Here is a 13,292-nt window from a genome sequence, read left to right as displayed (position 1 = left end):
TAAACGTTCCCTCGCGGGAATAATAATAATTTATTGAAATGACCACAACACACACGTTTAGCAAGATATGTACAATTATTTGAAGCACGGCTTCCTAATAGGCGCAAGGGCGCAAGATGGTACTTACACGCAAGGGCGCAAAATGACATGTGATATTAACCTAACGCGGCCTGTGAACTGTCAGCCGAGGCGAGCCTTTGACGATCAGGTCAACCTACGTCGATGATGCGAAGTGTTGTTATGCCTCGACTTTTGCCATTTTCGGCTTTCATATCGTCCAACAATTGCTTCAAGACGTTCTCTTCTTCGGTCGTAAGATTTACGAGACCCTTCGGTACGTCGACGGCGCAAACTACAGGCTGTCTCTCTCGTTCTTTCGAGTGTACGTCGTGGTCCTTTAAATACATTGTCAGCCTATAGCGCGTCGTCAGGTCCATCCCGATTAGAAAGTTAGGTTCGAGACTTCCAACACGTGGAAGTAATGACTTAGCGAGGCATCCTCAAGAGTCAGCGCTCCCTGAAGCAGACATGACAGATGGGACTCGCTTTCGTCCGCAAGTACGACCATCCGTCGGCAGGCACTTTTCTTTCACTCGAGTTCCAGGCATGCTTCGGCCGCTTCATTATTTATTCCTCTTGGCCGGTTGTATCTTTACTTTGCGTCGGTTCTTGACCCGTTTCCCGACCGTCTAATGGAGTCCAATCGCTGTCCTGGCGCGTTCTTCCTTCCGCACTGCGAACAGAATGGTCCCATTTCTTCGCGAGGGGCCACGGCGGTCAGTGGGTCTCTCATTGTATTATGAATTGTCTTCCGGGAATTCGAGTCAAAGGAGCTGTGGTGCGTACTGCAGTACACGTCGAACCCTAGCATCGAAGTAGCGATAAATTCGATAAATTACAGGGTCGTAGTAATATCACAGCGTCAATGATGACATACTGAAGTTACGTCTGGAAGAAAGACACTACTGTACGTTAAATCCTTTCACTCCGCATCTTGTGATACAGGGGTGTCGTTACGAACAGTGCAAATAATGTGGTAAAATAACATGAAAGAATTATTTTCGTTTTAAGATACAGTTTATCTTTTTGAAACTCTTACTTAAATATTTAAGTAAATCAAATTCTGTATTTTGATTACCTTTTTGTATTACATTTTGGATTTAAATGAAAATATTAGTGACTCAACATTTTCTGGCAATAAACTATTGCGTTTTTCTGTCACTATATTTCCAGCTGTAGAGAATAAACTTACCGAACTAACCGATCTAGCTAGAATGTTCAAATATACCTTTGCCAAATTTAATAATGTTTCATAGTTTTTTAAAATTGCTCTCCCACCAGTCCATCAGATTTAAATTATGATTTATCTGTGGTTCTAACAGATATGTTTCGTTCTGAATTGCGATCACATATTTTCATCGGCTGTGTATGATATTTCGTTTAGCATATTTCTAATATAAGTTGAAATTTTATTTTTTATTTCAGTGTTATAAAAAGTTAAATTTTGTTTCGTTAATTTTAATTTTTAATTTTGTTAAATCAAGAGTAACTAATTAGACTACTAATTGGCAAAGGGAAAGAATTTGAAAGCGCTTTACAAATATTTTTCATTAATAGATCTAATATATAAACTCAGAGTATGAGAATGAATATAATTCAACTTCTTTCCTCGATCCTTCATATCTTTTGATAACATTGAAATAAGAAATAAAATTACGACTTATATTAAAGATAATCTAAATACACTTTCAAATGCGTTAGATTTTATATTTCAAGAAATAAATAATATTAAACATTTATTAAAAAGTAGCTTCATTGAACGAGAGTTGTAAATTAGGTTTGTCGTTAGCACGAAAGAAAAACCAGATGCTACATAAACATTCCGTTGGTGATATTGACTTTTTTACGATGTTTTCTTTTGTAGTTATCGGTTTAATTTTGTTGGCTAAAATATTGAAGGAATCTTCTGACATTCTAAAGTATTCATAAAATCTTGAATTAGTCAATTCATTGTTGATATAAAAGCAATTCTCTTCCCGATTTTCAGTTCCTCCAAATTGATTGGACACTCCAACTTCTTTCTCCTCTCTTTTTTGTACTCCTGTTTTTCTCGTCTAATGCGACTGCTACTGCAATTAAATCTCTCCTCGAAAACGAAGAGTTGTTTGTCATTATGTTCACAAGGGAAGGACTCCAAATATGACGCTCACTTTTTGATGAGATTTGGTACAGTGATAGAACTTATAAAGCTGAATCCAATAATACCCGGTTTTGTAAGCAGACGGCATATAGTTTTTGCTAATAAAAGGCCAGAAGGTCTCACTGTTTTACACAGCGAGACACCGCAAAGAGGAAGTCGGGAAGCATCTTGCAGATCGTTATTTGTTGCATCGTTTCTTTCGTGCTTGCAACGTGCTCTTTGCACGTTTCCTTATAACACGCATGCACACAAAGACTGTCGCGCACTTTTTGCCGAACTATTGGTGATCCGTCTTGATATTTTAGTAGAAGAGAGAAGTTTGCAAAGAATGATGCGCTATGCCTATCACACCAATCACGGCGATACAACTATCTCCGACATCTACAACTACGCCATCCGGTACACCGATCACTTCTTGTTGCTGGAGCTCGAGGAGATCAAGCGACGGACCACTGAGGCCGAGCCAAAAAACGTTGCGCGGTTGCTAGTTGCAGACTACCGCCGATTTACCCTGACTTGTGGTTCTTTCAAAACGAGTTCGTCTTTCATACGAACAAGGTTAAAAGCGACGAGACCACTTGGTTATTTCCATGCTAGACCCCAAATACCTGCAGGATGTGGCTAACATCATCAAGGCGCCGCTATCTTCCAGGCGATTTGTTGCGCTTAAGGCGGTCAACTTAAAGAAACTTACAAATTCAGCAGACAAACAACTTCACAATCTTTTTCCGAAATGGAACTCAGATGAAGTTAGCTTCATAGAAACATGCGGTCGTTGGAGGGCGACCGCATGTCCGACAAGGTGTTATGTATCAAATGGTTGGACCTGCTTCCCTCTTCAATGCAGTACTTTCTATGAATTTACAAGGTCCACAAGCTGGAGAAACTGACCCCTGCGGCCAACGAACTGACGGACAGCGGCCCTTCGATCATGGCAGTCGAACATCACGCCACTGCTTGTGCGAGTCCGGGACACACTGAACCCACTCCTGAGGTTATTATGGCGGAACTTGCGGTCTTCCATGTACCAGCTGATTTCCATCACTATGGAGGGTTTTTAGCATCTTGATGTTGGACCTCCAGCGAGCTTTCTTCCAGATCTCTGTGAAACCACTCCATTCGGCCTCTTTGACTTTCTGGGAATGCCTATTTGATGCCTATGCCATGTCGGAGACCCGCGAACAGCACCTGCAGCACTTGCGGCAACTTTTTGCCATCGTAAGGAAGCCTCACTTCTCCATTAACATAACGAAGTGCTAGTTTGGCAAATGGAAGCTGACTTTCTGGTGAAGGATAGCAACCACCACGACTATTGAGCTGTGAAAATATCCCTGGACATGATGAATTACTACAGACGGAGCATCCCAGAGACGTTGCAAGAACCTTGCAGCATTACAAGAATGACTTCCTTCGACCTCTCTGAGTTCTCTCATGAAAGCTCAGCGTCACGGAGAGGAGATACAAAGCAGACTTCGCGGCCGTTTCTTCAGAAGAGTCCTGGAAGGATGCCCCGTCACCATCAGAACGGATCACCAGCCTCTGACTTTCGCGGCAAGACCTCACCTCGCCAGCAACACCAATTAGTCTTCATTTTACAATTCTCAATCAACAATTCTCAATACATCAAGGGTGGCAAGAATGCAATGGCCGACCCGCTCTCTCGCGTCTGCACCGTGGCCTGTCTTCCTCCTTGGATCTTGCCATCATCGCGAAGGCTCAGGCTGCACGAACTGGAGATCAAGGACAGAGATCTGCACGGGAGTTGTTCGCCCGTATATTCGGGCAAAACCATGGGAGATTCCGTCCAGCGGACGTATGACATTATGTCATTTAAGAGAGAGATTCTTCTGGCCTTCAATGAGTAAGGACGTGGCCCGTTGGGCACAAGTCTGTGAGCCCTGACAGGACGACAAGGTCAACTTCCTCAACCGAGCGATCCTGGGTAATTTCGACGCGGCCAACGGCTGATTTGACTACTTCCACGTGGACATTGTCAAGGCACCTGTCGTCGAGGCGTTTCAGTATTATTTAACTGTGATGGACCGGTTTTTCAGATGGCCTTTGGCGGTTTCTCTGGAGAGTATGCGAGCGGAGACTATCGCCAAAATTTTCTACTCGCAATGGATCTGCATCTACGGCACACCTCTTACAATCACCTCAGACCCGGGACTCCAATTCGAATCAGCGTTCTTCACCGCCATGTCACGGCTCCTGGGCGCTTAACTCTTCTTACCACTCCCAGTCCAACGAGATGGTCGAACGGTTTCACCGCACACTAGAACCAGCACTGATGTGTAGCCTGCAAGTGCCTTGACTGGACATGCTGCCAACTGTCCTGTTCGGTCTCTGCACGGCATTCGAGGAAGACTTTAGGCCTCGCCAGCGGAGATGGATTTTGGCTCAATGCCCAGGGGAATTTTTTGTATTGGAGAGCATCCATACATCGCCTTCTGGGTTCTTGGAGAAGCTCCCTGCCCTAATAAGATCTATGCATGCCGTTACGGCGGAGTACCATTAATCGGGAAAGCCGTTCGTCTTTGCCAACCATCGGAGTTGTTCGGAGGTGTTCAAGCGGGTGGACACCATAGGCAAGCACCAGGTCGTGCCTTACACCGGCCCGTAGATGGTCATCAAGCTCATAAATGATTGACTTTTGTAATAAATTTACACGGAGACGAGAAAAGTGTCTCTACAGCGGACTCAAGCCAGCTCATTTGGAGTTTGCACAGTATTTGTTTATAACTTAACTTAGTCACAAACATTTGATTTAATTTCTAATTCTGTATATGTAATAGCACATAACAATATTTATGCAATAAAATATAGCTCAACCTTTTTACGCACTAGTTACGTTAATTAAAAATAATGACATTATCAGCCTTCCCGATCGCGATGCATGCGTCTCTTCGATTGATTTCTTTGGTCTAGTTTCGTTGACTATTTCCGATGTTATCTGCTGTTGGTATTCTTGTGCCAATTTGTACGCTGGTTTTATCTTATCAATTGATATACGTACTTTTTTTTTTAAATTTATACTAGGAAGTTTTTCTTTTTCCTTTCCTCTCTACTTTGAATGGTCTTTCTTTGGCTTTGTTTCTAGCTGGCCCTGTCTTAAACACAGGGATATCGGAAGGACGGTTAAGGACGATATATATACATATCTATATTATACATATATATATATATATATATATATATATATATATATATATATATATTATACATATATCATACTATATATACAAATTTTACTGTCGACGAATTATCCAGGTCATCGGGGCATTCATAAAATGTTTAATCTTCTGAAAGAAAATTATAATTGACCGTGAATGAAAAGGAAGATAATTGATTTCGTTAGGACTTGTCACATTCGCCAAAAAAATAAATCCTATTATCCGAAAGCCATGCAGCCAATGCTAATCACTGACACCTAAACTCGTGTTTTTGAAAAGGTACAAATGGATATACAATAGTTTTCCCCGAAAATGCCAAATTTCAGTATGCTAGGAATTGTATCCTGTGGTATTGCTACAGCCCTGTGATTTATTGCTAGGTTGATGCTAAAGTTAGACGGAGTCGGTTGAGTGTGTCATGGTAGCCTTATATGTATAATACCCTAATAAATACCCTGCAATCCCGATGATTTTTGAACATGTTATAAAGGACGAGATTCTTAACGAACATTTATTGGGACAATAATTGCGGCTCGCCCTTTGTTTCGGAGATATTTGCATTAAACGAGTGCTACAACTACATCGAAATTTGCCTATATGTGCTTGCATTTACCTTAACAATTGTTTCTGAGCCTCCGCACAGCCAGGGACGACGTCTGTGCCACTGTACGGACTCTCGAGCCGTTCCCAGCGGCCGACGTCTGTGTAGTGTGCGGAGCGCTGAGTGGCCACTTGATATACCATTACGTTATACAGGATATTCCAAAAATGTCTCGCAATCCGGAAATGGGTGTACGAAGCTCAGTTTTTTTTTTTTTTTTTTGTTTAACGTGGGGGAAATCTGCTGGTCAGACACCCCCGTTCCGCCCGAAGGGCGGGGCGGGGGTAGTGCGGGGTTTGACCCGCTAAAACCCCCACGGCGGCCTAGGGCGCTGGCGAGTAGCGGGGGAGCCACGGGAACTCTCAAAGAACACAATGGCGGTGGCCGGCCGCGTCCCAGGGGGGAGATTTATACTCCCCCCATGAATCATCTTGCTTCGGCGGTGCGGGGGACCGCGCCCCACACCGCCTCGTCACTCCCAATATGGGGAGGACAGCTTCAGTTGGGGGGGGGGTGGCGGGCGGCGGGCAATTAAACCATTAATCTGGTAAAGCTCAGTTCCGCTCATTGGCTCGGCCGTCTCGCGCCAGCTGATCTGGCCTTTCATTAGCCACTGTTTTTCACTAATAACCCGTAAATAACCGCGGATTACATTTTCGCTACGGAAAAAGTTACTTCAAACGACCTCAGGAATCCCCCATTTCCGGATTGCGAGACATTTTTGGGACAACCTGTATACTTATATTTTTGTCGATCCCATGTTTATAAATCGTGTCTTTTAACGTCTCTCCATGATGAGTGATCTCGTAGAAATGTTTGCACTATGCAGAGACTAAGTCTTTCGAACTTCTTTCACGAGATGCAGATTCTATCAGTCGTCGCTATGGCATCAATCAGTAAATATATTTCGTTTAACAGAAATTTATTAGAATGTATAAGTGGCAATAGCGATAATATCAGTGATAACTGTAGAGAAAAAAATTGACGATCAGGTAATCGTTGACGCGATTAGTGAATTGCATGTTAGTGAAAACGATGAACCAGAATGCAAATAAGCAGGCAACGATATTTATTTTTTCATTGGGAGGATGTGGATACACACAATGCACAACGGGAAGTTTTCTCTAAAAGAAGCGGCTCTCGCAACAATGCGGAAAATATAACAGATCCAATAACAATGTTCCAATTATTTTTCATTGAGCAGTTTTGCACGCTTTTCCACCTATTTCTCTCCTTTGGTAGCTTTTCATCAAATTTTTCGGTTTGCAAGCTGTGCTTATCAAAAATAAAAAACCAAACAAAAATCGGAAGATTAAAGATTTCTCGAAAACAAAGGATTGTACTTTTTGTATATTAATTCCCTGATAATGTACTATCACAAGCAGTGCACTCAATTTTTCTCAGATTTTTCATCCGGTTGGGTCATTGTAAAAAAAAAAATGAAAACCGAATTTGTCGACATTTTTGCTATGAGCAAGAAAGTTCCTACTTGTTTGGTTTACCGCAAGTGTAGATTAAGTAATTTTAAACATTATTACATTGAAATAAGCAATTTTTTAACCTAGAAAATTAAATTTAAGAGAAAGAAGAAATTGTGATGTGCACATTGCGATATACAATAGTGCCTCTCTTCCCGGCGTAATTTCAGTATGTCATCACTCACTCACACCGCGATATTACTGCGACCCTGTAATTTATCGATTTTCTCGCTACGTCGATGCTAAGGTTCGACGGAGTCGGTCGAACTTATGATGCGTCATGCGACGCATATCTTGCTCTCTCTCTCTCTCTCTTTCTGTGTGTGTGTGTGTGTGTGCGTGCGTGCGTGCGTGCGTGCGTGCGTGCGTGCGTGCGTGTGTGTGTGTGTGTGTGAGATAGAGAGTTTTCTGATTGAGATTAGATCAAACATGATAAAGTTTGGACAAATATTTCTGATTGCTCAAAATAAGATCAATCACGATGTACAGTAAAATCTCCTTATCTGTCGTCAGGACCGAATCCTAAGGAGTCGAGAGTAGTACGCAGGAATTAATTTCTTCGAGCCTTCGCGGCTCGCCTTTATTGTTGAAGACACCTCGTGAGAGAGAGTGAGAGAGATAGAACGAAACCCTAGTCGAGCGAAACTATTTTGCCGCGCAAGGGTTATTGCGACGGTTTATATAAAATAATCCGAGAGAGTTTTTGGTTTTATGTAACGAGAAAACTTTAATACAACTTGTAACAAAAAGGCGATGGGGTACAGTGTGTTTGAAAATACGTAAAAGGTAAAGGTAAGCGAGTGACGGACGAGACAGAGGTACGAACATGTCGAGAGTCGGAGGAAAACTAAAAAACTAATTAACTAACGTCTCCCGGTCGAGAGGTCCTCGAATTTATTGGGGAGAGCGTATTAAAATCGGTAAGGGAAGATCCTTGGGAAGGGCGAAAGCCTTTCCCGAAGATTCACCGACCGGGATGATCCGGAACCTAAGGTCCGAAGCTGTGTCTCGTCGTTTTTACTGTTTTATGGCGGTGTGTACGCCTCGCGTCGGGAAAACACGAAAAAGGCATCTGCACTCCCCGCTTTTGGAGGACGTGGCTTTTATTATGTCTGGTCCGCCACATTCACCTCCCTTCCAGTGATTAACGCTAAGGTAAAGGGTGTCCCAAAATTCACGCAAGAAATAATTTTGATAGAAAACACAGGTTTATAATTAAAAATTGTAAATTTTTTATTGATTTATATAGTATACAGTATAGGGTTATGTATGGAATAGCATATCGGGTAAATGGCCTCCACGACTTTGCTGGCACATACGCACTCTTTTGTTGAAATTTTCCATGATTGTTTTGCATAAATGTGGCGGAATTTCATTGATACAGCGCTCAATTTCCTCCTTCAAGGCGTGGGTGGTCGTGGGCTTGTTGACATAAACCTTAGACTTCAAAAAACCCCAAAGAAAAAAATCCAACGGCGTTAAATCGCATGATCTGGGCGGCCAATTCTGATCACCAAAACGGGAAATTATACGACCAGGAAATGACTCATGCAGTAATTGAATTGTTTCTCGGGCTGTATGGCATGTGGCACCGTCTTGTTGAAACCACATGCCGTCCACATCCATGTCTTGCAATTTTGGCACAAAAAACTGGATTATCATGTCGCGATAGCGAGCACCATTAACCGTTATTGTCTGACCAGCTGCATTTTCGAAGAAGAATGGTCCGATGATGCCTCCAACCCAAAATCCGCACCAAACAGTGACACGTTGTGGATGCATTTGTTTCTCAACAATCACTTGTGGATTTTCTGAACCCCAAATGCGACAATTTTGTCGATTAACAAAGCCATCAAGATGAAAATGAGCCTCATCGCTGAAGATGATTTTGTTCGAAAAATCAGCATCCACTTTTTGTTGTTCCATAATCCATTCAACGAACTCCCTTCGCTGTGCGTGGTCAGTAGGCTTCAGTTCTTGAGTCAATTGAACTTTGTAAGCATGAAGATGCAAATCTTTCGTGAGAATACGCTGTACAGAGCTTCTCGAAATGTCCAATTCTTGACCACGGCGCCGAATTGATGTTCCTGGACTCTCAGCAACACTCTCTCGAACTGCTTCAATGTTTTGTGTTGAACGACTTGTTGAAGGACGGCCAGACTGTTTAAGATCACTAATTGATCCAGTTTCTCTAAATTTTTTAATTAGTCTCTTTACAGTTGATGAAGTTAAATCACTATTCCGACCATATTTTGTAAGAAAATTGCGAACTGTTGCTGCAAAACTTTCATTCTTTACAAAATATTGCTCAACAATAAAAATGCGTTGTTCTTTTGTGTAGCGCTCCATTTTTAATAACCCTGAACTATCAGCTGTCACGCTGTATTTTTTTTTTGGTTGCGCACAAATGGCGCAAAATTCAAATCTTGCGTGAATTTTGTGACACCCTTTACAAACTTGGTTGAAAAAAAAAATTATACGTATGGAAGATCAACGTGGTAATCTAAAATATATACATTTTACTGGGTGAATATGTCGCTTATAATATTGATAATTGTATTAGTAGTGGACAGCACTTTTCTTGGTTTATAATATGCGTACACAAGATATATCGGAGTATATTTAGAATAAAATATGGGGTATATGTTTTGGTAATGAAATGATATAAATCTTTATGGGGAGAAAGAGAAAAAAATATTACTAATAAGTGTATTCGTGTGCTAACGGCATTCCGAAGAAATCTGTAAATTTTACTCTTCTGCCGGAACGTGTTGTCGTTAGTATGTTTGAAGTGCCTTGTGCTTGCACTTCTGGTTGCAGGTTAGTCTTGTTGTGTTGTGTATAATTGTTTGCGGCATCTTTTAATGAATGTGCTGGTTTAAGGCGGTCGACGGAGATTTTTGTGTGTTTTCCGGCGATAACAAGGGTAAAATATTTTGTAGCGCGGTCAATTACTTTATATGGTCTGTCGTATGGAGGCTGTAAGTGTTTTCTTACCGCGTCATGGCGAAAGAAGACTTGTTGCGACGTTGCTAGGTTTTAAAAAATGAAAGGTTTTTTCTCTCCGTGTTTAACCGGAGCTGTAGGTTTAATTTCCTTGATATGCTGACGTAATTGTTTTACGAAATCATTGGTATCCTGTACTTTATGGTTTTCGAAAAATTCTCCTGGTAAACGGACACTTTCTCCATATACTAGCTCTGTTGAGCTTGCCTGTAGATCTTCTTTGGGCGCTGATCTAATGCCTAATAAAATAATAGGAAGTCGTTGCGTCCATTTGTTGTCTTTTTCGGGTAGGATAGTTCGAAATCACTAGTACGCTCGTGTGCGATGGTAAAAACTTCTTTATTTTCGCGGGCTATGTCTTAGGACGAGTCGCGATGCAGTTAATGAGTTTTCTTTTTCCTTTCGCCGTTTGCTCTGGTAAAATTCTTGAACAACACTGATTGGTCAACCCCACGCGTTGAGCCTTTCCAATCAGCGCTGCTCATTTTGTCCTTTTTACCGCCTGCCCCTTACGCTCTTTGCGTATTTTCGGGACGGCGTGGTAATCGGAGGGGATGATGAGTTGCACGTGACAACGTGTGGAACTTTTCCTCCGGGTCACCCGCGTCGGACGCAGATGATTTCTGTGCTCCGTCTCACAACTCGACGCCACTAAGATGTCGTCGAGATATGCGTAGCAGAAATAAAGTCCCCTTACTACGGTGTCTATAAACCGCTGGAACGTCTGTGCTGTGTTTCTCAATCCAAAGGGCGTGACCGTGTATTCGAATAATCCGAACGGCGTCGTTATCGCGGTTTTCGGGATGTCGTCCGAGTGGACGGGGATTTTGTGGTACGCTCGTACCAAATCGATCGTCGAAAAGATCGTCTTCTCGGATAGCATCCTCGAAAAATCTTCGATATGCGGAATCGGATAGCGGTCGGAGACTGTGCGGGCATTGAGTAACCTGTAATCTCTACAGGGTCTCCATCCGTAATCCTTCTTAGCAACCATATGAAGGGCTGAGACCCACTGGCTCTTAGACGGACGGATGTGACCGAGACTCAATAGGTCCCCAAATTCCGCTTTGGCGTCTTTAAACAGCTCCGGCGATAACCGGCGCGATTTGCAAAATACCGGAGGACCCTCTGTCGTTGTTATATAGTGCGTTACGTTATGTCTTACCTGCCGTTCTGGGTGTTGGGTTGGGCGCACCAGGGTCGGGAATTCCGCCAGAAGCTGCTGGTACGGCGAACTCCCCATTATCGCCTTGATGGACTGCGTCTCCATCGTGGCGATCCTCCCGGTGGTCGTCAGCGTCGTGGTCTCGTCCAAAAGTCGCCTGCCTTTGAGGTCCACCAACAGTCCGTAGCGTGTCAGGAAGTCGGTCCCGATTATGGGTTTCGACACGCCTGCGATGACGAATCTCCATGAGAACTTCCGTCGCAGTCCCAGGTCGAGGTTCGTCGGCTTCAGTCCGTAGGTACTGATGGCAGCAAACAGCTCGCACTTTGGTTTGTCCAGGGGACCCTTTATGTACGATCGAGGGTACACGCAGAGGTCCGGTCTGGTGTCTATCAGATACTCCTCGTTCCGTGTCCTCTCTCGTACGAAAAGGCGGCAGGTTTTTGGCACATCACTGATCGCCGCATTCGATGTGCCCGTGCGTTTCCCGCGCTGTATGTGCACGGCGACCTGCATTTTGTCGATTGCGCCCCGAACACCTGGTGATACCAGCAGTGGTCTCTGTTCCTAGGGGACGCGCTCCGACGCCGCTCTTTAGATTTCGAGCGACCACGGTACTTAGACTGGTCGGATCTCTTCGGCGGACGCGACCGGTGCCGTTCCGCCATCCGCGCCTCTATTTGATCCAACCGGTAGAGCACCTGTTCCAGCGGATCCTACCGCGCCGTCGAGACGCTAGCCACTTGGTTGTCGGCTGTTCCTTCGTGGATCCGGTCCGCTATGTCCGCCAGCACGTCGAGTGTCAGACCGATTTGCGCATTGATGATGGCTTTTGCCATCGCCGGCAGCCTGTTGGCCCACAGTGTCTTGAGGCAGGTCTCCGTCATTGTTTTTCCGGCCAGACTCTGCATGTGCCGCAGGAGCTGGGGCGGTGTACGGTCGCCGATTTCCTCCTGCTCGAAAAGACTTAACATTTTCTTGTTTTCCGAGGCGGACGTGCGTCGTATGAGCGCCCGTTTGAGCGTCTCATATTTCTCGGTTTCCGGGGGCGCGGTGAAAATGTCCCATACCTCCTCTGCGTATTTTGCATCGAGTTGGGCCATCGTATGGCAAAATTTGGTGTTATCTGCCGTGATGCCGCTTATCGTGAACTGTGCTTCGATTTGGTTGAACCAGATCTCTGGCCAGTCCGGCCAGAACGGCGGTATGTGAATACCTACACGGCAAACTTCCGGCGTCGCGGCACTCTCGTGGTTCACTTCGGTATTCATTTTATTGTTTCTGTCTAACTGTCTATGTCTAGTCGCACTGCACTTACTACCGCACAGCACTAATAATCACGTCGTGGTCACCAATTTCGGGTAGGATTTGTTCGGAATCAATAGTACTCTCGCGTGCGGTGATAGAAAGTTCTTTATTTCGCGGACTATGTCTGCGGACGAGTCGCGATGCAGTGATCGAGTTTGATTTTTCGTTTCGCCGTTTGCCCTGGTAAAATTCTTGAACAAGCCTGATTGGTCAACCCCACGCGTTGGGCCTTTCCAATCAGTGTTGCTCATTTTGTCCTTTTTACCGCCCGCCCCTTACGCTCTTTGCGTATTTTCGGGACGGCGTGGTAATCGGAGGGGATGATGAGTTGTACGTGACAACGTGTGGAACTTTTCCTCCG

General features: G+C 44.0%; 1 protein-coding gene across 1 annotated transcript; it reads right to left on the bottom strand.

Annotated features, from left to right (window-relative positions):
- Window positions 1–12,339: 12,339 nt before the first annotated feature.
- LOC143260691 (uncharacterized) lies at window positions 12,340–12,894 on the bottom strand. Its single transcript, XM_076527013.1, has one exon. The coding sequence runs from the start codon at window positions 12,892–12,894 to the stop codon at window positions 12,340–12,342; it is 555 nt and encodes a 184-aa protein (XP_076383128.1).
- Between the last annotated feature and the right edge of the window lie 398 nt (window positions 12,895–13,292).

Source organism: Megalopta genalis, chromosome 16, assembly GCF_051020955.1.
Source record: "Megalopta genalis isolate 19385.01 chromosome 16, iyMegGena1_principal, whole genome shotgun sequence".
In the NCBI taxonomy this organism is placed as follows: domain Eukaryota; kingdom Metazoa; phylum Arthropoda; class Insecta; order Hymenoptera; family Halictidae; genus Megalopta; species Megalopta genalis.
Note: the sequence above shows the minus strand (reverse complement) of the source record. Positions and strands in the feature narration are given on the sequence as shown.